The sequence below is a fragment of the Hemicordylus capensis genome, chromosome 14 (genome assembly GCF_027244095.1).
Source record: "Hemicordylus capensis ecotype Gifberg chromosome 14, rHemCap1.1.pri, whole genome shotgun sequence".
In the NCBI taxonomy this organism is placed as follows: Eukaryota; Metazoa; Chordata; class Lepidosauria; order Squamata; family Cordylidae; genus Hemicordylus; species Hemicordylus capensis.
In genome coordinates, this window is record NC_069670.1 from 12055035 (window position 1) to 12082234 (window position 27200).

Consider the following 27200-nt stretch of genomic DNA (forward strand, 5'->3'; position numbering starts at 1 on the left):
GGTATTATTCATCCATCCAGTCATTCCCCCGGAAGGGATAAACCTGTGCCTGGGCTGTACCGTTTGTGACGGCAGGTTGGGGCTGCCAAAGGCGTGCCCCAAACGGCTGCAGAGAGAAAACCAGAGTGTCAAGGAGCAGCCTGGACCAGAATCCTTCCCTTGAGCTTTCTGTGCTCAGTGAAGTCTTCACAATGCAATGCAAAGGATTCTGTTCCCTGTGGCCAGAAGGGGCAAGCCCAGACTCTGTCTCCGTGGGGCGGTATTGATACCCCAAAGCAAAGGGCCAGGGTCCAGGAGCAGCGAGCGTGAGCCTCCCTCGGGCTCTGGGGAGGCTCGCCGCCAGCATGGAGGGTTTTTCTGGTGGTGCTCTGCGAGGCCAACCTCCCGTTGCGATGCCTTGGCAGCCTGCCCCCTTTTGCTACCCGTCCCCCCCTCCCCTTGGCTCCGAGAACACAGGACGGTCTATCCCTCCGTTCCCCGGCTTCGAGAATTTTCCTCGGTGATGAATGAGGCTTGGAAACGGTCCCGGAGCTGTCTCGCGAGCCTCTGAGCTGCAGCTAATTGAGTCAGATCTGCTCCGCCAATGCAGCGGGATTAATCGGCTCTGCTTCTGAAGCCGTGGCTGGAAGGAGGCGAGGTGGAAAGGAAGGAGGGCGGTGGGGGTGGCTGGGAAGGGGGAAAGGGACCATCGGGGTTATTGGGTGCCGGGCAGCTCTGGAGAACTGCTGTGCCACAGTGCGTCTGCATTTGAGAAACTAGGCATGCAATGGCACTGGGAACCGCCTGTGTTTCACAGCAGACATGCAATGGCAGTTAGCAATGGACTGTATTTTATTATTATTTATTTTGTTTTATTATTTTTTACATTTATATCCCGCTCTTCCTCCAAGGAGTGCAGAGCGGTGTACTACATACTTGAGTTTCTCTTTCACAACAACCCCGTGAAGTAGGTTAGGCTGAGAGAGAAGTGACTGGCCCAGAGTCACCCAACTCAGGTCTCCCCGGTCCTAGTCCATCACTCTAACTACTACACCAAGTTAAATAATTAAATTATATTTTTTGGTGTGGGGGGGTGCATTCTACCTATTCCAGCTCTAGTATTGTCTCAGTGTTACTTTGGGGCAAATGAGAGAGACCCACTTGGTTTCCGCTGTATCTGCTTGTTTGAAAATGTGAAACCAACTTGCCCATTCAGCTCTCCCTCTTGAGTAAGAGAGTCTAGATTTTATGGCTGATCTTCCTTCTACTTTCAAATACGTATTTTATTTGTGGGTTTCTCAAGCACATATCTAGCAATTTTGCACAGCAGAGGGATGATCATGCGTATGATTGTGCATTTCAAATGCAATATTAATCCCACTTCTTTGCAGGCAGTTTTACCCCCACTTTGACCTCTAATCTTCCCAGTCCCCCTTTCCTGGGGTCGCCCTCACCTTCATGAAGGTTTTGCCAGAACTGACATTTTAGGAAGCGATTCATGGAAACATTTCCAAGACATGGGTCCCTTGCGTCAAAACAAACACTTTGCAGGACAGCAGCTCCTCTGCAAAATCATTAGAGTAAGCTTTCCAGAACATGAGCTGTTGGAGCTCTTCACGAGACCCTGGCTTCCTTGCCAGTTAAGATACACTGTGCTAGACCTGATTTCCTACGATCTAAGGTCCCGCAAGCGGCTCTGCCAGACCTTAGCCAAGTGATCCGGTGAGCAGAAAATGTGTCTGTTAGAATGAACCTTTTTTTTTTTTTTGCTTCCTTTAAATACAACGCAGATCGTATCGACAGTTGGTGTAGAATAATTAAACAAGTTGACTGTGCATCTAAAAATATTGTTCCAGCCCTGATGCTCTTTTATGTAAAGTGGTGCTGTGCTGTCGAGGCTTTTTGCGGTCTGGTTCCAGCTAGGACCGTTTGGGTGAGTTGCTCGGCTGCTCTCGGTAGAGAGGGGACTTTGGTCACACGGTGATTGACCCATCTGGCAAACTTGGGTCCTGCCCGACTTTGTCTCAAAGAGTGCGGGTGAGTGAAGCTAACAGAAGTCACTTGGATTTGAATGGCAGGAGTAGCGGTGCAGAGTCTTGGATTCTTACCCTGCTTTGAAGCATATTCTAAGAACATAAGAACAGCCCTACTGGATCAGGCCCAAGGAGGCCTCTCTAGTCCAGCATCCTGTTTCACATACGGCGGCCCACCAGATGCCTCTGGGAAGTGTGTGTGAGATTGGAGTCAGGATTGTGGTGGAGCAAAGAATCCAAGCCCCACTTCCCTCACGCCATGGTCTTGATCCAGGTCAGGCCCCCAACAGTCGGTTTTTAGTTGGGGGGGGGGAACCAAGAATGCATGCTTGGTGCAAAGCAGACGTAAAGCATCTTGGGAGAGGATTCCACCAAATTCCATGCCCAGAATGAACAGAAACATGAAAGACTCAACCCCCCCTCCCAATTTTCCTGCCTTCAGATCTGCGAGAGGGGTCAGAAACCCGAATGTAAGGTCGCTTCGCACCCGAAATCCCATCGCTCCATGCCTTGACTCTTGATAGCTCTCAGCTGTGATGTGTGAACAGACTCCCTCCATGAACCGCCTTGGGTGATGCCAGGTAGTCGGGCAGCTCTCTCTGGCGGTGGCTGATCTGAAGCCACTTAGAAACTTCTCCTGCGTTTCTCCCTGTGAAGCAGGAGAAACCCAGAGGGCCTGCCCTCGCCTTCTCAGAAGCATCTGGTGGGATGCTGGACTGGAGGGGTCTTCTTGAGCCTGCTCCATCAGGGCTGTTCTTATGTTCTTAAGAAATCCCCTTTCAAAGTTCAGTTCCTGAAATGCACTTTTGGGCTGTGCTTTGGAGAAGATTCGGTTCCGATGTTGGGTTCCACCGTGGGGATAAGAGGAAAGGGCACCCCGGGTTTCTTCCTGTGTGGTTTACAACCTGATTTTTCCCTCCACCAACACTGTCGTCTTCTCCCTTCTGCTGTCAGAAAGTGTCTAATTCAAACGGAATTGCGATGGCCGCCTCCTTCACTTATTAATACGGCCGAGTACATTTCAGTGCTGCGAGTGTAAATATTCAAACAGTTGTATCTCTCCCTTCTTAGCGTTGGTAGGGAACAGCTTCTTGTGTGTGAATGAACTGACTCAGAATAAATCAGTTCTGGCAGCAGCATTGTGTGTGTGAGGGAGAAGGAGGGAGGGGAAGCCGGGATATTCCCACAATGCATTGGGCTTACCCCCTCAGCCATCCGAGGGAGGGAGAAACTCCTTGAAATTGGGGAATGGGGACCCACTCATGGGTTTCAGACTTCTGATAAAGCAGTGAAATGTATCACATAAGAACAACTTTGAGGGATCAGGGCAGAAGTAGAACTAACCAAGGACATTTCTGGGGAAACCACAGGAAAGGGCATCAAGTCAACAGCCCTTCCTGCTTTCCCCAACTTGTGATGCTCAGAGGTAGAGTGCCTTTGAAAGTGGAAGTTCTGCAGGGAAAGCCTCCCGCCTGGAACCTTGGAGAGACACTGCCACTCAGTGCCAAGTAATCATGAGCTATAGTGGCAATGGTCTGACTCAGCAGAAGGCAGCTTAGCTCAATCGGGAGACCATAGCTCAGTCAGTGGCAGAGCGCCCTGCTGGCATGCAGAAGGTCTCTGCTCCAGGCCCTGGCAGCATCTCCAGGTAGGGCTGGGAGAGACTGGCCTGGGGATGCTGCCAGTCTGTGCAAGCAATACTGAGCAAGAGACCAAGCAATATGGACCAAGAGAGAGACACCGGAGGCTTCACATGTTCCTGTGGTGAGCAAGAACTCTGCCTGTGCCCTGAGGCCCCCTTTTCCCTGGGCCCTGGGGCTGTGCTGAAATCGATCCGCCCGTGAGCAGGCGGCCCGGTGAATCGGCAGAAATCTCCCGAGCGCCAGCCTAGCCGCCGGGTGTCCTGCCCATCACGGGGCCGTGCAGACGTTGGGCTCTTTGCCGATGGAAGCCTCGCTGCTCCTCGGAGGACGTGGCCTCCTCCGTTAATAACGACAGCAGCACAAAGCACTTCTGAAGAGGGTTGTAAATCTTTGATAAGGGCTCCTTAATGTGCCGAATAAAAAACCAGCTGGGTGTGAATTTGAGGGACAGCCATGGTGGAGCGCGGGCGGCGGGGGGGGGGAGTTTGTTCTCCTATTTGTGTGGGTGTCTGCACAGAAGGAAGGACTGGTCTGGAGCCCAGCAGGATGGCAGTGGGGAGAGAAGAGAACCTCACTCCGCCCCAGCTTCGAAATGGCTCCCGTCTTTAATTCTGCTGCTTGGTTTCCCCCCCATCTCACCCTTCGCCCCTTGGTGGATGGAACATTGGAAGCTGCCATCTACTGAGTCAGACCCTTGGTCTATCCAGCTCAGGATTGTCTTCACAGACTGGCAGCGGCTCCTCCAAGGTTGCAGCAGGCAGGAGTTGCTCTCAGCCCTATCTTGGAGATGCTGCCAGGGAGGGGACTTGGGACCTAGATGCTCTTCCCAGAGTGGCGGCTCCATCCCCTGAGGGGAGTTCCTTATGCAGTCTCCCATCCAAATGCAAACCATTTGCCAGGGGGACAATTCATGCTTGCTCCCACAGGACCAGCTCCCCTCCCCTCGATGCCTTGCACTTCGGTGGTTTGCTGGTGCCCTGCCTTTTCAGATCAAATGTTTGCAAATTTCCAAAATCCGACACAGTAAACAGGCAAGACCAAACTGGAATCAAAACAGAACCACCGCAGGAACCGCAGAAGAGCATCTAAGTCCTGCTGAGTGAGTTGGCAAGGGAAGGACTAGTTAAAGCAGGGCTCGCTGGTTGGTTTTTTTTGGTTGGCTTGCTTTCGTATATTATTTTGTACACCACCCCAAACTCACGGCTCTGAGCAGGGAGAAAGTAGTTGGCTCTCGGCAGCCCAGCCTGGCCTCCTTTCCAGGGGCTGTTGTGGCGGTGGGGGGGAGAGCTCCCTTGGGTTTCTTTCTGGAGTGTGAGCCCCCCTTGGGGGCAGGGAGCCACCATCAGGCCTCTCTTGTGGGGCACAGTCTGGGGGTCCCTCCTGCTCACTGGGCCAAGAGGCACCTTTTCAAGTGGGGGCCCTCTTCTCTTTGGCAGGGAGAGAGCAACTGGCCCTATCCATCCCCAGCACAGTGTCCCTCCGGTGGCTATTGCTGGGGTCCCCCTTTAGTAGGGTTGCTATATCCAAGCTTCCTAATTTGCATATTATGCAACTTTGCATATTAATTTGCATATTATGCAAATTACACAGCAGCTAATTTGCATTTATTTATTTGACAGATGTGTATGCTTTCCCCTCCTTCTCTGCCCTCCCATGTGATCGGATCCAGAGTAAAAACCGGGCAATCTGGGCAGCGCATTTGAAATCCATGTAAATCCAGGTGGAATTTAGCCGCCGGGTAGAAGAGCCAAAATCCGGGGGCTACCCTAAATTCTGGGGGGCATGGCAACCCTTCCCTTGGCGTTCCTTTCTGGGTTGTGAGCCAGCTGGCTTGAAAAGATGATTGGACAAATCCAGGAAGGAGCAGAGGTCTCTCCATGGTGATCATCCATGGTTGCTAAATGGAACTTCCATGGACTGCAGCAGTATACCTCCTGAATGCTAGATGCTGCAGACAAAGAGCAGGGTGCGCGGCTAGAATACTGGGCAAGCTGTTAGTGTATTTATTAATTAAATATGTATATCCTGCCCTTGGGTCAAAGATTCGCAAAGCATCTAACAGCAACTTAACAAAAGTTTAAAACAAAGGGGAGCTAAGCAGATCAACCTGCTCGCTGGCAACAGCATGAAAATCAATTTCCATTAAAAGCCGGTGAGAGCAGGAACGTCTTTCCCTCTCATGCTGACTGACGGTATTTAAGTACTTGATGCTGGGCACTGAACAGGCTCAAACGGGGACTTTCAACAGCCAGGCTTGGTATCTTAACTCCTGCAACACCCACACTTCGGCCCTTAGTAAGATAGACTTCCAGGGACCAAGGGTGCTCTGTTGCCTGCAGTGCTGGGCGGGGTGTGGTCAGCTGACCTTTAGTTTGAATGTGGTCAGCTGACTTCTCCACGCCTGTTTCTGGACAGTCTACAAAGGCAGTCCCATGTAGAGTACAGTGCAGTGGTCTAGCCTGAATATTATCAGGCGTTTATGACAGTATCAGAGTCCCATTTTGCCAACAAAAGTTGCAGCTGGTGCACTACCCTAGACCGGTCAAAGGTGCTGTGACCCACAGAAAATGCCTGAGACTCCACACGTGAGGCTGGATTTAAGACAGGCCTGCTCAATTTAGGCCCCCCAGCTGTTTTTGGACTACGACGCCCATAATCCCTAGCCACAGTAGCCAATTGCCAGGGATTATGGGAGTTGTCGGCCAACATCTGCAGGCGGGCCAAAGTCGAGCAGCCCTGATTTAAGAGCACCCCAAACTCTGGACCTTGAGATGCCTGGTCAACAAAGATCTTTGGTCAACACAATCCAATCCAAGCTCTCTTTCATGGCCCCACTGAAGGACCCGTTCCCAACTGAACCCCGCTTTCCGATGAAAAGGAAATAATCGGGAATTGAAGACTCAATAGCATTTTTTTGTTTTCCACATTTGTCGCATGATTTTGCTGTTTAGAAAGCAGCTGAGCTGCAGAGAATTAGTAAATCATCTTTTATTGGCATCTAAGTAAGACATGCACTTAGATAGGGAAACCATTAAAATGAAGATTATCTAGAGCATGGATTTATCTTCCCTACCGTCGACGACGTGCCATAAACAGACTCCCACCCTTCTCTGGCCTCTGAGCGAGGGGAAATCCTGCACTGTGAAGATGCCACTATGGCATGGCATTCCGTTGATGGATTTGCTTTTTTACTGATCAGACCCGTGACTCAGCAATTACATTTCCACCCATCTGCATGGTCCCCAAACCTAAGGAAAGATGCTTGCCCGGGAGAGTGGTGGAAGGGTGGTGGCGATGCTTACTATTAAAAACAAAATCCATGGTCGCTCAATGGAACTTCCATGGACTGCAGCAGTATACCTCCTGAGTGCTAGATGCAGGAGACAAACAGCAGGGTGCTCTTTGTCAACAACAACAACAACAACAACAACAACACATCTTAGTCTATGTTTAGAAGTGAAAATCATCATTCACTTAGCACCCCTAACCCCTTCATGTTTTATTCCAGTGCGGTGAAGTAACTGTATTGTTCCCTTAAAAATGGGCCCGCCTCTGGATTTCTCTCTCCCTGTCTTCATTTGGCCCAGGAGAGCGCTTGCTGCAGGCTTGGGTTTCAGCGCCCTGCCAGGGAGCAGTATAGACCCCTATTAATAAGCATGCTGTACTACCAGCACCCGTCTGGAGCCTGAATTTTGTCGTGGCAACCCTAGGTGGCCACTTACCCCTTCTCCACTCCAGACGAGCATTGTGTGGTTTAGTGTTGCAGAGGAAGCAGCCTTATACGGAGATGGACCCTTGGCCCACCAATCTCCGTGCTGTCAACTCTGACTGGCAGCAGCCATCCAGGGTTTCAGGCAGGGGACTTTCCCAGCCCTCCCTGGAGAGGCTGCCGGGGAGTGAAGCTGGGACCTTGGGCATGCCAAGAAGGGGCTCTGCCACTGCATTAGAGCCCCATCGCCTCAAGGGGGCATGCATGGGTCTCCCATCCCGGCACTGACCACACCAAGACCTGCTTAGCATCAGCAAGATGGCTTTCTCGTGTGCCCTTAGACCAGGGCTGCTCAACTCCAGCCCTCCTGCAGATGTTGGCCTACAATCCCCATAATCCCTGGCTATTGGCCACTGTGGCTGGGGATTATGGGAGTTGTAGTCCAAAAAAGAGCTGGGGAGGGGGCTAAGTGGAGCAGGCCGACCTTAGACTATGCTCTGGGCCCCGACTTCCCTGCTATGTGAGTAGCATCAAACCAGGCGTTCTTGTCCCTTAAGACTCAACCTGAGGGTTTCCCCCCAGCACGCCTGACCCTTTTGTTCCATAAACGGAAAAACAGACAGGTCTCTGCCCGCAAGGCGCTTGCAGTCTAAAACAGCTGGGAGCTGGGGAGAGACCAGAAGAGCCAAGGGCAATCAGAGCAAACGCCAATTGATTGCCTATTTTTGGTTTGCTGCTAAATATACTGAAGGTAACGACGGTTTGCGGAGGAAGGCGGTGTGCTCCAGATTGGTCACAAGAGGATATGTGTGTGTGTGGGGGGGGACCCCTGTAAATGTACATGGGGAAGCTGTCAGTGATTCCATCCCCCTCCCTTTGCCAGCTGTGGTTGCGTAGGCGGGCCTCCCCCTTGCCTTGCACTTAAGTCTAATTTTAGAACGCGCTCAATGGATTGCCCGGCCACCTTCTTTATCTGGGGGGAGGACGTGAATGCACCAGAAAGTGGGCTGGGCTGGGGGGGCTGCACCGGATCCCTCCCCCTAAAGAGCAAAACGGATTCAACGAGGCGTGAGCGACAGCCAGGCGGCCAGCCTGGCATGGGTCCCCGTCCCGCAGCCTGCGCCATTTCTCAATGGGCAGATCTCAGTCGGCTTGACTCGGAATCGGCTCGGATTCTGCTTGGTCACATCCCGATTCCCCTCTGCCTGGGAGAGAGGCTGCAGCTCAGTGCAGAGCCCCTGGTTTGCACACAGAGAGTCGCCGGTTCTGTCGCTGGCATCTCCAGGGAGGTCTGGGAAAGGCCCCTGTCGGAGAGCTGCTGACTGCCAGGGCTGACAATCTTGAGTTGATGGACCAAGGGTCTCGCTCAGCAGAAGGCGGCTTTCTGGCTTCCCCAACCATCCTGAATGCATGTCTGACTGCATCCCAGTCTGCAAAAACACATAATTCCACGTTTCTTTCGTAACAGCCCATAGACCAGGAGTCGAGAGCTGGTCTGGTGGCCGCAAGCATGACTGGTCCCCTTAGCTAAGGAAGTTCCACCCTGCTTGCATCTGAATGGGAGACTTGATGTGTGAGCACTGCAAGAGATTCCCCTCAGGGGATGGAGCCACTCTGGGAAGGGCAGAAGGTTCCAACGTCCCTCTCTGGCAGCATCTCCAAGAGAGGGCTGAGAGAGATTCCCGCCTGCAACCTTGGAGAAGACACTGCCAGTCTGTGAAGACAATACTGAGCTAGATAGACCAAGGGTCTGGCTCAGTATACGGCAGCCTCCTATGTTCCTGTGATCACCTGATGTTGCCTCTCTGTCCAACTTTGCCCTGTGGCTGGCCCCATATTACATTGCCTTTGTTATCAAGAGCCTTTGCTGCCACAAAAAGCATTCCGGACCCTGATTTATGCTGAGTGGATGAGGATGTTAAAATACCTGACCTATTTCTCATTTCTTGACTTCCAGCCCAGGTTGCAAAGGTGGGGGAGAATCTCCCCCTCCCGCTTCGCCTCCCAGTTATTGAATATCATTCTGTCTACAAGCTCCCCCCCACCCCGCCTTCTGCCTGCTTTTTTTAAGAAGAGAAAAATTTCAGACAGCTCTCCTCCTTCTTGTAGCAGCTTCTCCTTATTCATTATTTATATAATGCCTTGAATGTACAGGAAGTGTTACAAGATTAAATAAGACAGACCCCTGGTGAAAGCTTACAGTGTTTTAAACCTAGAGGACTGGGGGGGGTGGAATACCCCCAGGCCAGGGAGGGGAGCCTGAGATGGAGACGAGGACACAGAAGGGAATCCAGAGCGTGCTTGTTTACATGATTTGTGGAGGGGGGGATACATGCGGAGAAGCAAGGGCTTTGAACCAGAGTGATGATCGGGGACAAACAAACTCTGCTGATATGGGCAGCAATACGAGCGTCCGTTTGCTTCGACTAGTAGCCGTTGATAGACCTCTCCTCCATGAAGTGATCCAAACCCTTCTTCAAGCCATCTAGGTGGTTGGCTGTCACCACATCTTGTGGCAGAGAATTCCACAAGCTGATTATGCACGTGGATTCAGAGTCATTGTTTTTATATTCTCCATTCCTGATCCCTGATACTTGATGAGCTCTCCAAGACCATCCTACACTCTTTTCGCTCAGAGTATGCCCCCCACTGGAGGGAGAAGACCCCACTGGAGGAATGCTGTTGATGCTTCCAATTTGTCCCCACCCCCCAAAAAAACCCCAAATTTAGGTGGTACCTGCATCATAATTTCCCCAAACAATTCACAATTCACTGGGCCATTGTGCGAAACAGGATGCTGGACTAGATGGGCCTTGGGCCTGATCCAGTTTTCTTACGTCCTTATGTTCACTACAATTCAAGTCACAACCATTTTTTCCAAACGAATCGCTACAATTCTGAATTGGGAATGGGGTGGTTGTTTTTTTGCTCACAGTTGCAATGTATCATGGGGTCTGTAGTCTTAAAGCAGCCCTGACGCTTAGGCAAGTTGCTCAGTGATGCAGTGCATCGTGGGGATTATTACAGTATTACGGCTGCAGCAACTTAGAGGTGAGAAGGACCCTTTTATCTTTCAGTTCAGCCTGGGGCCAGTCTATACATGCTGCCAAAGAAAGTGGCAGAATTAAGTTGACTGCTGGTAGAGAATGCGATTTGTTCCCGCATTATAGAAAAAAAATCAAACCAAACAACTATGCAAGTAAAAACCAAATGAACACCCAACCAAACCACAGACACGTTTGAGAGAGAGAGAGAGAGAGAGAGAGAGAGAGGTTCCAACTCAGTCCCTTCTCTGCTCTGCTTTGCTACTTGCATGGGGTTGTTTATGCTGAGGAGCATTTAAAGAATCCTTGATTCTTTAAATTTTATCCCTGTCCTTTCGGCCTGACCGCACTTTCCCCTGCTAAATGAGCAGAGAGGTGCCTTTTAAAGTGTTGATTCTCCTATATTCAGCAGAGGGAGAGCAACTGGCCCTATCCATCCCCAGCACAGCATCCCTCCAGTGGCTGTTGCTGGTGTCTACCTTAGGTTTCTTTTCATCTTTGCCCAGTTAGCAAGGGACAGAAAAAGAAAGCCAATCATTGTGCAAGACTGAATAATAAATGCTAGAGGGCAGGGAGGGAAGATGCCCCTGAGTTCATTTCCATGAAACGGGCCGCTTAGAAGCATTTCCCATCGCTTCGTGGCTCATTGTCTTAATTCTGGCGATCTCTATCTTCCCTTTGATTTTTATCTCCTTGCTTCATCTGGAAGGCGCAGAGAGACGGCCTTCTCCTCCTCGCCTATGCTAAGTTATGCTAAAATGAGCCCAGCAGGGGAATCGAGGAGGATGGATAGGCTTCATCCGACCCAAAGGTCCATTTTGGGTTTCCAAAAGTGGCCAGCCAGAGAGAGGCCTGTTGGGGAAGGGCCGTCGCTCAGTGGAAAGCCCTCTCTGAAGCCCCTCAGAGAATGATGCTGCCAGTCCGTGCAGGCGATCCCGAGTTAGGTGGGCCAAGGGTTTGACTTAGTGTAAGACAACTTCATTTGTATCTCGGGGGTATCAATTGCTCTCTGGCAGAGCAGAAAACCCCAGGTTCAATCCCTGGCAATGTCTGTCGGTAGGCCCTAGCTCAGATACCTCCAAGCATCTGAAGGCAGCATATGTGCCTCCTTCATTTGCCCTCCCTCAGTGGCAGGGATGCTAAGATAGTCTTCCCCTGTGCGTGGAGGCTCCATTCCTAGTCATGGCTAATGTAAAAAGAGCCCCCCCCCCCCCCCCAGGAGCAGACTGAGGGTCTGGGTAGCCTAGCGGCCTGTCTTCATATGTGGGAAGCCCACAAGTATGGTGTGCTGGCAGCAGTGCCCCCTTCTCCTTGTCCGGCATTCGGTATTCAGAGCTAGACTGCCACTGTCCAGGGAAGTTCTGAACCTTCATAGAGGAAAGGCACTTCGGATGTGCTCAGGAGAGTTGCCAGCGTGTTTTTTAAAAAAAAACGGACTTCAAAATTGAATCAGGTTCTCCCCGCAAAAAATAGAGGATGAGGAGAACATCGGGCGCAGGGCCCAGCATCTCCCGCGAATGAGACGGCCTGGATTCCCGTCCCTTGTTGATGTCCTTTCCCCTGTTTTAACAAATCGTTCTGGAGATAATTACAGATGGGGGCTATTTATAGCCTGCCAGGCATTCTCTAAAGAGGAACGTTGGCTGTTCTCTACAACACATGTGGCTTGGATATAAATATAGATATTGGCTAATTATCCGAGAGCGGGAAGTTACAATAGGAATGTAGATACAAAGGCAGAGAAACGGCGGATTAGCCCCCTTGCGCTTCCGGTGGCGGCCGCTCTCCCTCCGCCACCGCAGGCCAGATGTGCTGTTTGAAACAGGGACAGCCTCTCAGCCTCCCTAAAAGGTCCCTTTCCTTTCGGAATTATGTGGAAGAAGGTGGGGGAAAGGATCTCCTAAAAAAAACCCTGCTTTAGGGAACCCTCAGTGTCCTTGTGACATCTGCAAGCCGGACATAATATTGCTGCCATCTCCTCTCAGGCCTATTTGCATGTCCAGCAACCAACAGACTTCCCCCCTAGGCAAAAACGGTGCCATGCTTTGCAGACCTGGAGGCGCAGAGTCAAGCATGAATCTGAGGAATTGCAGAAGAGAGCGAGAAGCCGCACAGGCGTGCCATATCTTGCTTGGTGAGTATTTTCAGCCATGCCCAACCAGACGCGAATTTTAGAAGCGGGGCATGAATGGAGGCATCCTGGTATTCTGAGCTACGTTGCCTCTGATTGTGCAGGTCTTGAAGGCTGACAAGGGAAAGGAACTTCGGATATGTTCAGAGGCTATGATTATCTCGCTGAACTGTACAGTAACGCCCAGCCCACCACAATGGTGTTGGGTGGTCAAAAAGGCCCAGAATCCCACCAGACAAGCCTGGACGTAAATGTCCAAGAAAGGGAGCGGTGTGGGTTGGATCCGGCGGTGCCCTTTTGTTTGCAGAAGGAGCCTTCCGTCCCCAGAAGGGCTTCTGAATGCCTCGTGCTGGGCTATTCGATGAAGGGAGCATCACAGAACCCACAGGGGCGCTTCGGCTGGCATGTGGGTGCGTGCGGCCTCTGGCACGAGCAGAATGGTGCACATCTGCCCTCGCACTGGTGAACAGCATGGGCCTGCCTTCCGCTCCCTGTCCTTTGGGACCGAGTCGGGAGCAATCCGGCCGCCTCGTCTCGGCCTGCTTGGAACGACTCTTTTGCAGAGAGCGTCTCTGATCCCTGATTAATTCTGCGGCTCCTGCTTCAGCCTTGGCCAGCCGACAGCCGTGTGTGATGGCTGGGCTGCCGCTCTCTCTCTCTCTCTCTCTCTCTCTCTCTCTCTCTCTCTCTGTGTGAGGGGTGGGCGAAAAGCAGCAGCGTCTTCTGCTGCAACCAGCCTGAAGCTGCCCAAAGCAAAGGCCTGCCCTCCTGGCTTCTGAACTCCCCCCTCCCCACGCAAACCTGGCAGCTAGCTCCATCTACCAGCTCTCCCTGAAACGAAAAAAGGAGGAGGAGGAGGAGGAGGAGGAGGCTGGAGACGCAAAGAGAGCTAAAGCATTGCTGTGATGCCGTTTGGAGGAGTCCGTCAGGGCTGTGTGCATGCTACTGGACAAGAGGAAAGCCAGAGAATGCCGTGGGCACCGACTTCAGCTTGCTCCTGAGCATCTCTCTCTCTCTCTTTTTTTAAAAGTGAGTTTCTAGTCCTCAAGATATATGGCAGATCTATGGAGACTGGGCAAGCTTCAAAGCCAGAGATCTTCAGCCAGCACGGTGTGGCAGGAGTTCTCAGATTTGGGACCTCAGATCTTGTTGGATTGCAGCTCCCATAATCCTCCGTCACAAGGGCTAGATGGTGATTGATTGATTGATTGAGTGAGTGAGTAAATGCTGTCAAGTCAGTGTTGACTCTGAGCAACCACACAGATAGATTCTTTCCAGGATGCTCTGTCTTCAGCTTGGCCTTTGAGGTCACTCAGTGGTGCATTAGACACGTAATCGAGTCCATCCACCTTCCTGCTGGTCGTCCTCTTCTTCGCTTCCCTTCAACATTCCCCAGCATTATGGACTTCTCAAGGGAGCTGGAAACTGGTGCTGTGGTTAGAGGGTTTCATTTTGGTCGGGAAGACTTGGATTCAAATCCTGACTTAGCTATGCAGCTTTAGGCGGAGGCCCTGTGCCAGTCACTCTCTCTCAGCCTGCCCTACCCTGCAGGGTTGTTGTGAGGATAAAGTGGCCGGGTAAGGGCCGTACGTGCCCTCTGAGCTCCTCAGAGGAAGGATGGCATAGGAATGATGATGATGATGATAAATAGGGATTCACAAAGTCAAGGGTGGGACTCCAGCATCTTGTCCCTCCTCATAAGTGGTGAAAAACCAGAGTAAATTACTGAAGATGGCAATGTTGTTTGATAATAATAATTAACCTGGCACTTGACCAGGACACGTTCAATAAGAGAGAAAAGCTCCATGTACCAAAATAACTGGTACACAGTCTGGGCATGTCTACATTGCAAAATCTAAACCAGTTTGCAACCAGTCCAATGATCAAGATTTCCCCTGCCCAACATCCCCAGGAAAGGATAGACAGATATAAGTTTATTTGGTCGTTGACCAGCAAACATTTACAATAAACCAGTCCCCAGGAAAGGTTTGTTTGTTTGTTTGAAGTGGTAAGATTTCTGGGCTAATCCCCAACTCTGTCACTAATGGCCTAATCCTGCACCTGTTTACTCGGAAGCCCCACTACGCCCAACCTCCCAGACGAGGTCTTCCCATAACCTCCCAGGCTATCGGTCTCCCTCCCAGGGAAGCGTGCCCAGGATTGCAGCCTCTGGGCGGGTGGGTTGACTTGCTAGAGGTGGAGAAATGTTTTGCCTGGTGCGGAGAAAGTGGATAGAGACAAATTCTTCTCCCCCTTTGCAATCAGGACGGAACTCCTCGGGGTGACCTGCTGGAATCGATGGCGCTGGGCTTCGGGGCAGGCAAAAGAGAGTGCCTCTTGCTCTGTGTTAATTAACTTATTGAATTTCCTGCCACGAGAGAGGTGCTGAGGGCCAGGGGCTGAGATGACTTGGGGAAGGACTGGAGAAATGCACAGAGGAGGAGGAGGAGGATGCTGTCGTCGGTGACGAGAAACCATCGCTAAATGGAGCTTCCATGTTGCAAGGAAATATATCTTTAAATGCCAGGTGCCCGGGAGAAGCAGTGGTGGAGGACGTTCTGCATCCGAAAGACACAGCAGCTGCCTTCTGCGGAGTCAGACCTGGGTCCCTCTGGCTCAGTGCTGTCTTCCCTGACCGGCAGCAACTTTCCAGGGGGGACTTACCAGCTGGGATTGAAAAAAGGTCCTCCCTGATGCCAGCTTTTGGGGAGCCTCCCATCGGCCATGGCGTTGGAAACAGGAGGCCGGCCGGCCGGCCTTTGGATCGGATCTAGCTGCTCTTGGCTTGTAAGTGCCCTTTCCAGAGTTCCTTGGCTGAGGAAGGGGTCTGTGTGTTGATGCTGCTTTCTTGGTGTGCATTTTATTAGCATAATTATGCACCTTGACTAGCATGCTGCTGCATATGCCCAAGAAGGGGCAGGCAGGCAGGGGTGAATGAATTCCAGAAGAGTCTGGGGCGCAGGCTTCTGGGAGTAGGCAATTCAGCGCTGGCAGAGAAGAGCGATTCCCAAACCCAGGCACCACAAGGAAGAAACACATTTCTTCTCTGAAGGTTTTTGTGAGTCCCCAGGACTCAGACACGGAAGAGGCCTCCTCCTCGTGCAGCCGTTGGAGCCTGGCAGCTTTCGGCCTCTCCTCCTCTCATTGAGCCTCTGCAGTTCTCTGCCAGATGTGACTGGAACGCTCATGTGCTCCGGACAGAAAGAAGCAGCCAAATTGCCGGCCTTCGGAAGAGCCTGCCCGTTGCTTCTCCGGAAGAGTCGCTGGTCTGAACAGCCTTCTTTCCAGGCAGGGAGGGGGCTCACTAGCTTAGCGACACCTTTTGCCCGTCCCTTAAAAGCAGACCCGTGTATTCTGCAGGGGATGTAACCTTCGGGATTTTGTTTCAGAAAACGCTGCTGTTAGATCTGCAGCAGAAATCAGGGCTAGAAGAAAGGCAGGGATGGAGAGAAGGCTTATGTTGCCCTTCGGTTTGCATTTTGATACAGACCAGGAAAGATTTTTTGGTGTCGTCATGCTCGTCTCCTATCGAGGTGAGCATTACGAGCCTATGTGGATTTGTGTTCTGATCTGTGCTCAGATAATATTCAGATCTATTGCTACTCACATGCAAGCACCATAATAAACTGGGACGGAGTATACACCTATGACGCATGCATACCCCATTCAGGTACTGTTCTCTTCCACACAGTCTAGCAGGTGTTCAACACTCCAGCAATGCTCTCTACTCATTTATCTCCTGCAGCCCTCTGCACCTTGAGCACACAGCCCCATTTTTCTGTAATAAACATTTGTCTATTTATTATTTCTCTATGTAAACGGCTTTGGGAACATCTGTTGAAAAGCGGTATATAAATATTTGTTGTTGTTGTAGGCCTTGAATGATGACATCTTTCCAGCACTTCTGAGCAGGTAGAACGTTTATGAACATTCCCTAGCACCTCAGCTGCTGAACAGTACAGCAGTGCTGTTGTTGTGCTGGGGTTAGGAGAATAGTTTTTTAAAGGCTAGGAAAGGCTTGTTGTAATCATCTGCAGCCAGAGCACCTGCAGCCAGTAGCAACCGAGGTTTCAAAGTTGTCAGCCTGCATTAACTTTATTTTTTCAAGATCACTTGATACAGGAGGTGGTCCAGTTTAACAAACCCACTATTTATCTGTAAGTCTACCAGTGCTGTGTTTTAATTAGATGCTCCATTTGTCTTTCTATAACCGTGGTACATGTCCTAAAAGATTGCTCTGAGCTGGCTTTAGGTTTGCAAGCAGGTATCTAAAGAACAGGCTCAACTTATGCCCACAGCTGGCACACATCATAAGGAAACAGGTGAAGCTGGAGGTTCCATATGAGAGACCGAAAGCGCCATGTGCCCGAGACTCAAAAACTTGGCTGACTTTTCCCACTCCTTCTCCCACCCCTAAATGCATAATTTATCATAGTCAATGACAAAATTAGGGGGAAATTAAAAAAGGCAACAGGGTTTATCCAGAGGCCGGGCTCTCTTTCCAGAACCTGCTTCTCCCAAGACCACTTTTTGGCTCTTTTCAATCCGGCCATCAATCCAGACACCAGTCAGCCGAGCAGCTGAAAGCACAGAAGCTGGAGCGAAGCAATTTGTTCTAGCTGGCCGCGTGTGAGCGCCGCTAATTTGGGTTGGCGGTTAGAGGACGCTGAACCACACCGCAGCGGTCCCTTGGCAACCAGCCTTGGATGGAAGGGGGTGCACTCGTAGGCCAGGCAGTGGCGGAGGGCCTGGTGTTGATTATTTAGATACCATTTTTCAACCCAAAGGTTCTCTAAGTGGTTTACTTCTGGCGGGGGGGAAAGAATAATGAGAAGATGGTTCTCTGTCCCCTAAGGGCTTACAGTCTAAAAAGAAACTCAAGAGAGATGCCAGAAGCACAAAAGAGCCACTGGAAAGATGCTGTTTTGGGATTGGACCGAGACAGTTGCTCTGCCCCTGCTAAATATGAGAGTTGCCACCACTTTAAAAGGCACCTCTTTGCCCAGTTAGCAGGGGTTAATGCGAGGGGATGAATCCGAATCAGCACCATGGACAGCGCTGGTGCTGAGAGATGGTGTTCGGATTCCCTGGAGGTGCTCTGTACATTACGGGCGTAGCTAGGGGAGAGGGGGCCATGTTTCCCTGGTGGCCCCTTGGAGTGAGGGATAATGAAGAAAATAGGGAGGGGTGGAGCTGGGGGGCCCTCAGGAGCTGCCCCCCCGGGCTCTTTGAACCTGTCTACTCAATTATAGCATCTTAGACCCTGAAGTAGCTTGCTAGCTTCTGTGTTGTGTATGGGGCTCCAGCTGCTGTTTTATCTGCCCCAGTCCTGCCAGGGGGCCAATGCTGGCCTGCAGTTATTGAAGAATGCAGAAGTGTGAGGAGGCCTGTTTCTCTGAGGTGCTACTCAGGGTTGAGTCAGTTGCTACTCAGGGTTGTGGATTGTATCACAAAGTGCTTGTAGACACATGGAATTCATTGTGTGGTTCTTTAGACACTAGCACCATCCAAAATATGAATGAACTTTCCCCCGGCATCCAGCACACATCTGGGAATCAATTTGTAGATTGTTTCTGGAATTAATCTGGAGCATTTGTCTATCTCTGGCACGAACCACAGAAGGTCAGGCGTGCATTAAATCCACGTTAACTCTGCTCTGAACCGTAGCGTAACAAGCCCTTCGAGATGACAATTAGGGCAACGGGAAGAGAACTCAGGCAGGATGCTTGTCCTCCAAAGAAGTCCTTTCTTGACCTGCCACACCCTTCTGCTAGGACAAAGAGGTTAACAGCACAGTTGCACTGGAATTTGGAGATTGTTTTTGAAAAAATTGCTCCAAGTTGCAAAGAGATTAATTACTTCTGTAATGAGAGGAAGAAATTCCTCAAGCCTGCGTTGTGGTCCCTGAGCGAGTAATTTATTTGATTACACACAAGTTGATGGGAGAGGTAACATGAAAAATGGGCTGTTTCCCCCCAAACCTTGAGCCTTTGCGTGAAATCTAGATTGGGTCACATTACAGATCGCTTGTCACCTTTGCAGGGACTGACAGAGCCCGGATTTTGCTCACCTGACAAGCATGTTAACCTCTTTTCCAGTTGCCAAAGTTGCAGCGTTCAGGACAAAGGGCATTTCTTATTCTTCAGGTGTTTGAAAATTTGGTGCGTTTCATCTCCCATTTGTTTTAATTGTCTTCCGTTTGCTATTCATTAAATCTTGTTTTCAACCATTTTCCCATTCATTGCCAGGTTTGGTTGTTCTTTTGTTTTTTAAAGAATGAAACTCTTTTTCCCCATTCATTTTTAGATTTTTTTAAAAAATGAAACTTGCTTTAACAGTCGCTCTCTCCAGGAGTTCATCCCCACCCCCACCCCCCAAAGGATGTTTTATTCATGTTGTGAGCAGTCCTGGAGGATTGTTTCAAGTAAAAAGGTGGACTGTGTTTGTTTGAAATAAATAAACAAGACAATCCTCCTTTGAAATGATTTTCCCCCTCTACTCTTGCCTATTCTTTAACTCATAGAATGTTAGATTTGGAAGGGACCCCGGAGGTCTTCTAGGCCACCTCTGCTCAGTGCAAGAAACTGCTACAGCCTCCTTGACAGATGACGATCCAGCAAGAGGCAGACTGTTCCACTGTCCCACCACCTTACAGTCAGGAAACTTCTCCGAGCCCAAATCTGCTTCTTTGGCCTTTCAACCCATTGGTTCTAGCCTTGCCCTCGGGAGCCACAGAGAACAAGTCAGTCCAGGGCCCGGCTAACGGAGTAACGAGGCACCTTTTAAAAGTGGTGATTCTCTTTATGTAGCAGGGGGAGAGCAACTGGCCCTATCCGTCCCCAGCACAGCATGCCTCTGTGCTGCCTATGTCCCTAACCTCTCCTCTCTCCAGTTTTAAGGAAATGCAAATGGAGTCACTTTTCTTTTCTGGCAGGTCTCCTTTAGAAGCTGAAGTATCTCAAGGTGGGCCTTTTGAAAGCGATGGATACTTTAAAAACAAACAAACAAAAAACAACACTGTCCTGGGTAGTTAGGAGAAACTGACTCTATCCCTTCTGTCTCCTTTTTCAAAATAGAAAATGGCCAGGAGGAAGAAAAAGAAGAAAAACCACCACCACCACCACCACCACCCCCCCACACACAAACACCCCCCCCCAAACCTCAATTGTTCCCATTTATAGCAGCATATGTGGCCTTTCTTTGTTTTTATTGACTGGTTCCAGGGATGTGAATGAGGGGGAAAGAAAGGAACCTGTCTTCTCTTGGCAGGAAAGCAGCGCTCCCAGAAGACCTGGGCAGGACTTGCTGCTGGTGGGGAGAAATTTAATCAGCTTAGGAACATTCCCCTTCGTGTCCTCGGCACAGGTGCCTGCTGTCTGTTCTGTCGCTAAATTCTGGGGCTGTACGCCTGGGGTGGGGTGGGGGGGTGACCTGCAGCTGGGCCGTCGCTGCCGGACGGAACCTTCTCGGTGTTCTTCTCCCCATTCCCCATGTCTGGGGTGGCCTCTGCTCTTGTGAGATGTATGTGCCGCTTTCCCACCTGGATGGGCCGCCAAAGTGGATCACCATTTCAATGACCATTAAAAGGGTTGGTGGGTTCAGAGAAGGCGCTTACGGAAGCCTCGCTGTAGCAGCTCCTGGCCTGTGGAGTGCACATGCCCCCCCCCGCAGATCTCCGTCGTCGTTTGGGCTGGTTGTTGGCCTTCCAGAGAGCACTAGAAACGGATTTGTTCAGCCGGGCCTCCCGAGGTTTCCCAGTTGCTCGTAAATGCTTTCAGTTGGCTTCTAAGGGCTCCGAACTCCGAACTGTCTTACATTTGTTTGCGTGTGGTTTCGAGCCACTTGTTTTAATGGGTGGGTGCTTTTTTTGTTTGGCCCCAGCCTTTGAATGGGCCGGTATAGAAAGGTCATCAATGAATACTCAATCAATCAATAGAAAGACTTGAGGACTGGGGGGGACGACACCCCTCTCTTGCTCTGCAGAGTCCCCGGCTCTCTCCTTGTTTGGATCTATATGCTGCTCTTCCAACCAAGTTCCCAAAGCGGTTGAAAGAGCAGAAGTGGAAATGGCTCCCTGTCCCCGCAAGGGGCTCACCCTCTAAAGGGAGACCCTGAGTACTGCTACTAGGAGGGATGCTGGGCTGAATAGGGACAGCTACTCCCCCCCCCCCAGATACCTTCAAAGGGACCCCTTGGCCCAGTTAGCAGAGCTGAACCCCAAACTGTGGGCCACAAGAGGGCCTGGTTCCCTGCCCGGAAGGGGCTACCAATCTTTAGGGGAAAAGCACTCACAAGGGAGATCCCGGTGAGAGATGCAGGAGAAACTCTGTGCTGGATTGAAGAGGGACAGTTGCTCAGCCGCTGCGAAGCCGAAGAAAGCCACCACTCGAAAAGGTGCCTCTTGACCCAGTTAACAGGGTGAATGTCTTGTGCTCACTTTAGTTCAGTCCTCTCTGAAGAAGATGTCGGAGAGACACAGCCAACCTCTTCTGCAGCAGAGGGGTCATTGTTATTACCGGCAAGGGTTCGTGGTGCTGGGCAGGATTCCTGGCAGGAAACTCTAGAGACAGATGGGGGCAAGCTGGTCTTGCAGCCATGAGCATGAATGGTCCCCTTTGCTAAGCAGGTTCTGTCCTGGTTTGCATTTGGATGGGTGACTGCGTGTGAGCGCTGTCTGCTGCGAGATATTCCCCTGAGGCGATGGGGCTGTAGCGTTTGCTTGCATGCAGAAGGTCCCAGGTTCAATCTCCAGGTAGGGCTGGGGAGGTCTTGTGCTTGGAACCTTGGAGAGCCACTGCCAGTCAGTGCAGACAATACTGAGACAGATGGGCCAGGGGTCTGACTCAGCACAAGGCAGCGTCTTCTGTTCTTCCTCTGCTCTATGTTCTTTGAGCAAATCGCCAGCAGCCTGAACTGTTCATGTATCACCAAATGCAATCAATTTTGGAGAATGTCCCAAAGCTTTTTTATTTTTATTTTTTTTAGAGAGTGTTACAAGAGTTCTTATTGGCTCAGGGATCGCCTGGGGAAGAATATGGGATTATTACGGGATCTACAGTTTGCTCTGGAAGCCACAGCCGGCCTTCAGACCGCGTTTGATCGTCAACATGCAATGGCATTATTTTGTATCTGGCCATGCTTGACGACTGTTAACAACTGTATCTGGGCACATCGTATCTGAACGCTGGAATGCCACGGAGTTTGTGTTGGACATTGTTGGGCGGATGATTGCCCGGATCCAAACGGCAGAGAGATTCTAGGACATCTGAGTGAAATGTCACACAGTCCACATCTGATTGGCAATTTGGGAAACTGCTGAATTGTGTCTGCCTTCCCTGCGTTCAATCCAGCCTTCAGCTTTCTTCGCTGGGCAACCTCCGAGTCGGTTTGCATCTCCCAGTGGGGTGGGGGTGGGTGGGGGCTCCCGCATTCAACCAACAGGCTCCAGCCTGCTGGTGCAACAGACAATAACAGCTTTGCGCGGACGCAACGGAATTTTTCATGTGCCGTCAGCAGAATGTTTGTTATGTAAATGTTGCGTTTTGTCGTGTTGAACTTTGTGGCTTATCGTTAATTGGAAATAATAATGGAAAGTAAACAGCTGGGGGGTGGAGCGGAGGGATGGGGGACCCAAACTGAGTTTCGGGAACTGGGGGAGGAAAGGAAGGAGGCTGCTCTTTCCGGACCCTGGACAGGGCCCAGGGCGCTGAGGTGGTGTTCTGGGAAGGGCGGGAGGTCGGCAGACCCCCTTATTGATACTTCAGTCCCTTGCTGAGGAAGGAAGAGAGATAAAAGTTTATTTGGTCATGGACCAGCAAAGGAAGAGGAAGGAGGAGCCTTCAAGGGGGCAGCTCTTTGGAGACTGTGCAAAGTGGACTTTATGGATGCTGGGAGAGACTCTTGCCGGGAATCTTGGAGAAGCTGCTGCTGCTGCCAGTCAGTGCAGGCCATCCTGAGCTAGCTCGGACCAAGGGTCTGACTCAGCATAAGGCAGCTTCTTCATGGCCTACGCTGGAGGAGGCAAGCCCTGCACGTTGTCTGGAATAGCCCCCCCACAACAGATCCAGGGAGGAGCAGAATCACCGGGGCCACTCTAAAAGCTTGCAGAGGAGATGGACTCTGTCTGGTTTATTTAAGAAGGAAGAAGACAAGGAGAGAGAGAGAGAGAGAGAGAGAGAGAGAGAGAGACATATCCTGGTGCAACATGTCAAACCCACTGAAGGTCAGACCAGAACTCCCTTCCTGATGGGCTGGGGGGCGGGGGGGCACTTTAAGTCTGTAGAGAGAGCCCCAGGGAGAGGTAGCTTTCCTGCCACCACCCCTAGTGGGCAGCCCCCAAAGCTCTCCCTCCCACAAAGCTGCTACCCACTGAGCCAGTCCCTTGGTCCACCGGGCGCAGTGTTGTCTGCACTGGCTGGCAGCAGCTTTCGAGAGCAAGGGATCCTTCTCAGTGCTGCCCGGAGATGCTGTCAAGAACTGAAGCTGGCACTTCTGTGCCTGCAAAAGAGACACTCTCTTCCAGGGCGCCGTGGATGTTTCTGATCAGACTATGAAGCTGCCTCCTACTGAGTCAGACCCTTGGTCCACGGAGCCCAGTATCGCCTGCTCTGGCCGGCAGCTGCGCTCAGCCTTTCCCAGCTCCTTCGGCCTGCTTCTGGAAACTCCCTGCAGTCAAGGGAGTTGTAACCTGACCATATTTGCTGTAGTTAATCATTGAAATTGATGTATGCGATTATTTGATGGTTGTTCAACAATAATAAACTCGAGGAGGACCCTGGGAACAGCTGCATGCATGTGCTTTGCAACAGAACCATACCTCTCCACCCTTTGCTGGTGCGGAGGCATCTGAGGAGCTCATAGCTTCTTCCTAAAGCACGAAGCTCTTTGGTGGGGGGGGGGTCTTGGGGGCTGCAGGAAGGCTGGACTGGATGACCTCCTGCTTCTGCTTCAGGCCTCCGGTTCCTGAATCCGTCAGACCCACTGCAGCATCCCTGCCGCCTCCTCCTCCTCCTCCCCCCCCCCAAAGATGCATCCGTCCTAGTCGCTGCCAATTCTTGCTCCAAGACACAGAGAGGGGATCATCCATCATCCGGGTGATCTGGCAGCCTTCCTGGGACTTGCCGTTCCAGCCGCCCAGCTGTCCGCCTGTTCCCGGAATTGGTGTGTGTGGGGAAGTGTGTCGTGGGCGTTTCAGGGCAGTGACCAGCTGGGGCCGTGGGGCGTCCGAGAGGCAAGGAAGTGGGTCTTGCCTGCCAAGCCCCCAGAGCCGGCCCAGATCCCAGTTCTCTTTTGCCAGGGAAGCCGTATGGCCTCTCTCCCGCTTGCTTTTCAACCAGTGAACATCAAGGAGCGGGAGGTTCCAGAGGACACTTTGACTCCCCCCATGCAAGATCTATGTTTGAAGAAGGTGCTGGGTAAAAATGAGGGCATGCATCTCCTTTAGCCTGGATGAGAGCAGAATCCAGAGCCCGCTTAGTGCAGGGACAACCTTACGACAACTCCCATCGCCCCCAGCCAGTACCCCGGGGTGGAGTTCGCCCACAGCCCTCTTGACCCAGCACTGAGGAACTCTGTGGGCTGGCAGCTTTAGAGTGGCCCCGGTGATTCTGCTCCTCCCTGGATCTGTTGTGGGGGGGGGGGGCTATTCCAGACAACATGCAGGGCTTGCCTCCTCCAGCGTAGGCCATGAAGAAGCTGCCTTATGCTGAGTCAGACCCTTGGTCCAGCTAGCTCAGGATGGCCTGCACTGACTGGCAGCAGCAGCAGCTTCTCCAAGATTCCAGGCAAGAGTCTCTCCCAGCCCTGCCTGGAGATGCTGCCAAGGAGCAAACCGGGGACCTTCTGCAGGCCAAGCAGAGGATCTTCTAGCCTAGAGTTACAGCCCTCTCCTTTATATCACTCGCCTGGTAGTCTCCCATCCAAAGGCAAACCAAGGCAGGCCCTACTTAGCAAGGGGGGGCATTCATGATTGCTAACACACTAGATCAGAGATGTGGTTGCAAATCCAGAAGTGCAAATCCAGGGATGTGGTGGAAAATCCCAAAGTGCAAATCCAGGGATGTGGTGGAAAATCCCGAAGTGCGTGACCCCAGGGCCATGCAACCCCCAAGAGCCAGAGAAGCCGAAAAGCACTGTCCCTGCACACACACCCCCGATCAGCTCTCTTGTGGCTGGGGATGATGGGAGTTGTAGTCCAACAGCATCTGGGAACCCCTATAATGAATACATGCTGGTGGGGGGGAGATTCAGATTGAGTGGTCCACAAAACACACCCCATCTCTGTCGAAGCCCCCTCCCACTGCATAGACTAAAGTGCATTTCCCAGGGGTTACCCCATCATGGCGAGTGTCTCCTTTTGGCTACTTTTCACCGCCGTTCACTGACTATAATACGTGTAATGATTTTTCAGAGGGGGGGGGGAAATGGGGAGGGAGAAGAGTGGCTTGGGAAACCCAGAAGACAAACAAGTGTACAAGCGAAAGCAAACAGTTCTGTTGACTCGGTCTTAGCAAACCTCCCTGCAAATATATTACGGAAATCTGGGGCTAGAAAGGGGGCTGTCACTTTTGTTTACCTGGCCGTGTTGATACATCACACTTCTTCTTCTTCTTCTTCTTCGTTTTAGCGTTTTGTTTTCAAAGTGCATTTTGAATATGCGGACATGAGAATATCAAGACCGGTTTTGAGTGCCTTGCAGAAAAGATGAGCAGAAACCTGTTGAATTCCTGTCTCTACCCTGCACTGCCTGCAGCATTTACAGGTGAAAACAGGGATATGTTTATTTATTCCATTTATTTCTTTGATTTATATACGGCCCCTCCAAAAATGGCTCAGATATATTGGTGAATCCGGTTCCAAGACCAGAGATCACTACCGGATCCTTGCTTCTTTACCTGCTTGTGTTGCATTTATAGATTCTCCAATAGACTGTCCTCTGCTGAGTTTGGATGCTAGGGGCCTTAATCAACTAAAGACCAAAGGAGATGTCATTGTGGTTATTATGCCATCCATCTGTATGGCACAAATACAAAAGGACAGGTCTCTGCCCCAAAGGGCTTACAGTGTCATAGATGAGATGGGCATAGAATGAACAGGTTAGCTGTTCCCAAGCTTGAGAAAAAAAGGACTAAAGGGAGTAGAACTCAGGTAGAACCCCCCTGTTAACTGAGCAAAGAGATACCTCCCAAAAGTGGCAATTCTCTTATATTTAGCAAGGGGAGAGCAACTGGCCCTCTCCATCCCCAGCACAGCATCCCTCCAGTGGCTGTTGCTGGTGTCTATCCGATGTTTCTTTTTTAGATTGTGAACCCTTATTGGGGACAGGGACCCATACTATTTATATCTGTGTAAACTGCTTTGGGGACTTTTGTTGAAATGCGGCGTAGAAATATTTGCCGTATCATGTCGTATCGTATCGTGTCGTATCGTATCGTAGAACTATCTGGGATGATGCAATGTCCAAGGCATTCTGGGGGGCGGAAATGGCCGCTCTCAGGAGGTGACCACCCAAAGGAACTCCTTTTAGGCATTTAATGGTTTTGAAAAGGGGGGAAAGGCAGCTGCTATGCCAGAGGCCCCCAGATGCACTCGTTCCTGCCCCTTTGCTTTGAAATGAATGCACCTATGGTTCTATGGTTCTATGGTTCTATGGTTTGCACCATGGTTCTATGGTTCTATGAACGCATCTAAGTCTGTGGCGCACACACTTGTGCCCACAGGCGGGGACACGTTTGTTACACACACACACACACACACACACACACACACACACACACACACACACACGGCATGGCAAGATGCAGCCAAGATGAGGAGATCCGCTTTGGGAATGTGAGGCCTTTTCGAAAGCGCTTGACCTTGCCGCAAGCGGGAAATCTGGACCTTTGGGTGTGGCTTGCGATAGAAATCTCACTCCGATAAGGGTGCTCTTCCTCCCGGAGATGATGCAGGAGCTTTGTTGAGTGTCCTTGCCTCAGATGCGCTCCTCGCGCGCCGGCATGCGCTTTCTCTTCTCTCCCCCCCCCCGCCACTCCACATCATCGGCAAGGCCAAGAGAGAACAATGCAGTGAGCAGGAACGGGCTGGGGGGGGGAGGCGGGGAGGCATGGCTACAGCACACGGCCGCTGCTGACTATCTGAATTGGTTGGCAACGCTGGTGGTGGATCAGTGTTTCCGGAACAAGCCTTCTGGTGGGAGGCCTTCGGCAAGCACACCACCTTCCTCATGAGGACTGCCATCTTTGCAAAGTGCCAACTGGCCCTGTGCCTCTGCCTTTAGACTCGCTCTCTCTCTCCTTTTCGCTGCCTCTCCCTCTCTCCCTCCAGGAACCTAGGAAGCTGCCATATACTGAGTCAGACCATGGGTCCATCTAGCTCAGGATTGTCCACCCAGACTGGCAGCGGCTTCTCCAAGGTTGCAGGCAGGAATCTCTCCCAGCCCTATCTTGGAGATGCTGCCAGGGAGGGGACTTGGAACCTAGATGCTCTTCCCAGAGCGGCTCCATCCCCTAAGGGGAATATAATCTTGCAGTGCTCACACATCAGGTCTCCCATTCATATGCAACCAAGGTGGACCCTGCTTAGCTAAGGGGACAAGTCATGCTTGCTGCTACAAAGCCCCCCCCTCATCTTCACCAGCCACAGACACTGGGGGGGGGCACT

The 27200-nt window shown here is 51.3% G+C and overlaps 1 protein-coding gene across 1 annotated transcript in view; it reads left to right on the plus strand.

The window, feature by feature from the left end:
• CADM3 (cell adhesion molecule 3) overlaps nt 1-27200 on the plus strand; it is a 144093-nt gene that overhangs the window by 22819 nt on the left and 94074 nt on the right. The window contains exon 2 of the mRNA XM_053277260.1: nt 25165-25299. Coding sequence (XP_053133235.1) covers nt 25242-25299 — 58 coding nt within the window. The 5' untranslated portion in view covers nt 25165-25241. The remainder of the gene's footprint in view (nt 1-25164; nt 25300-27200) is intronic.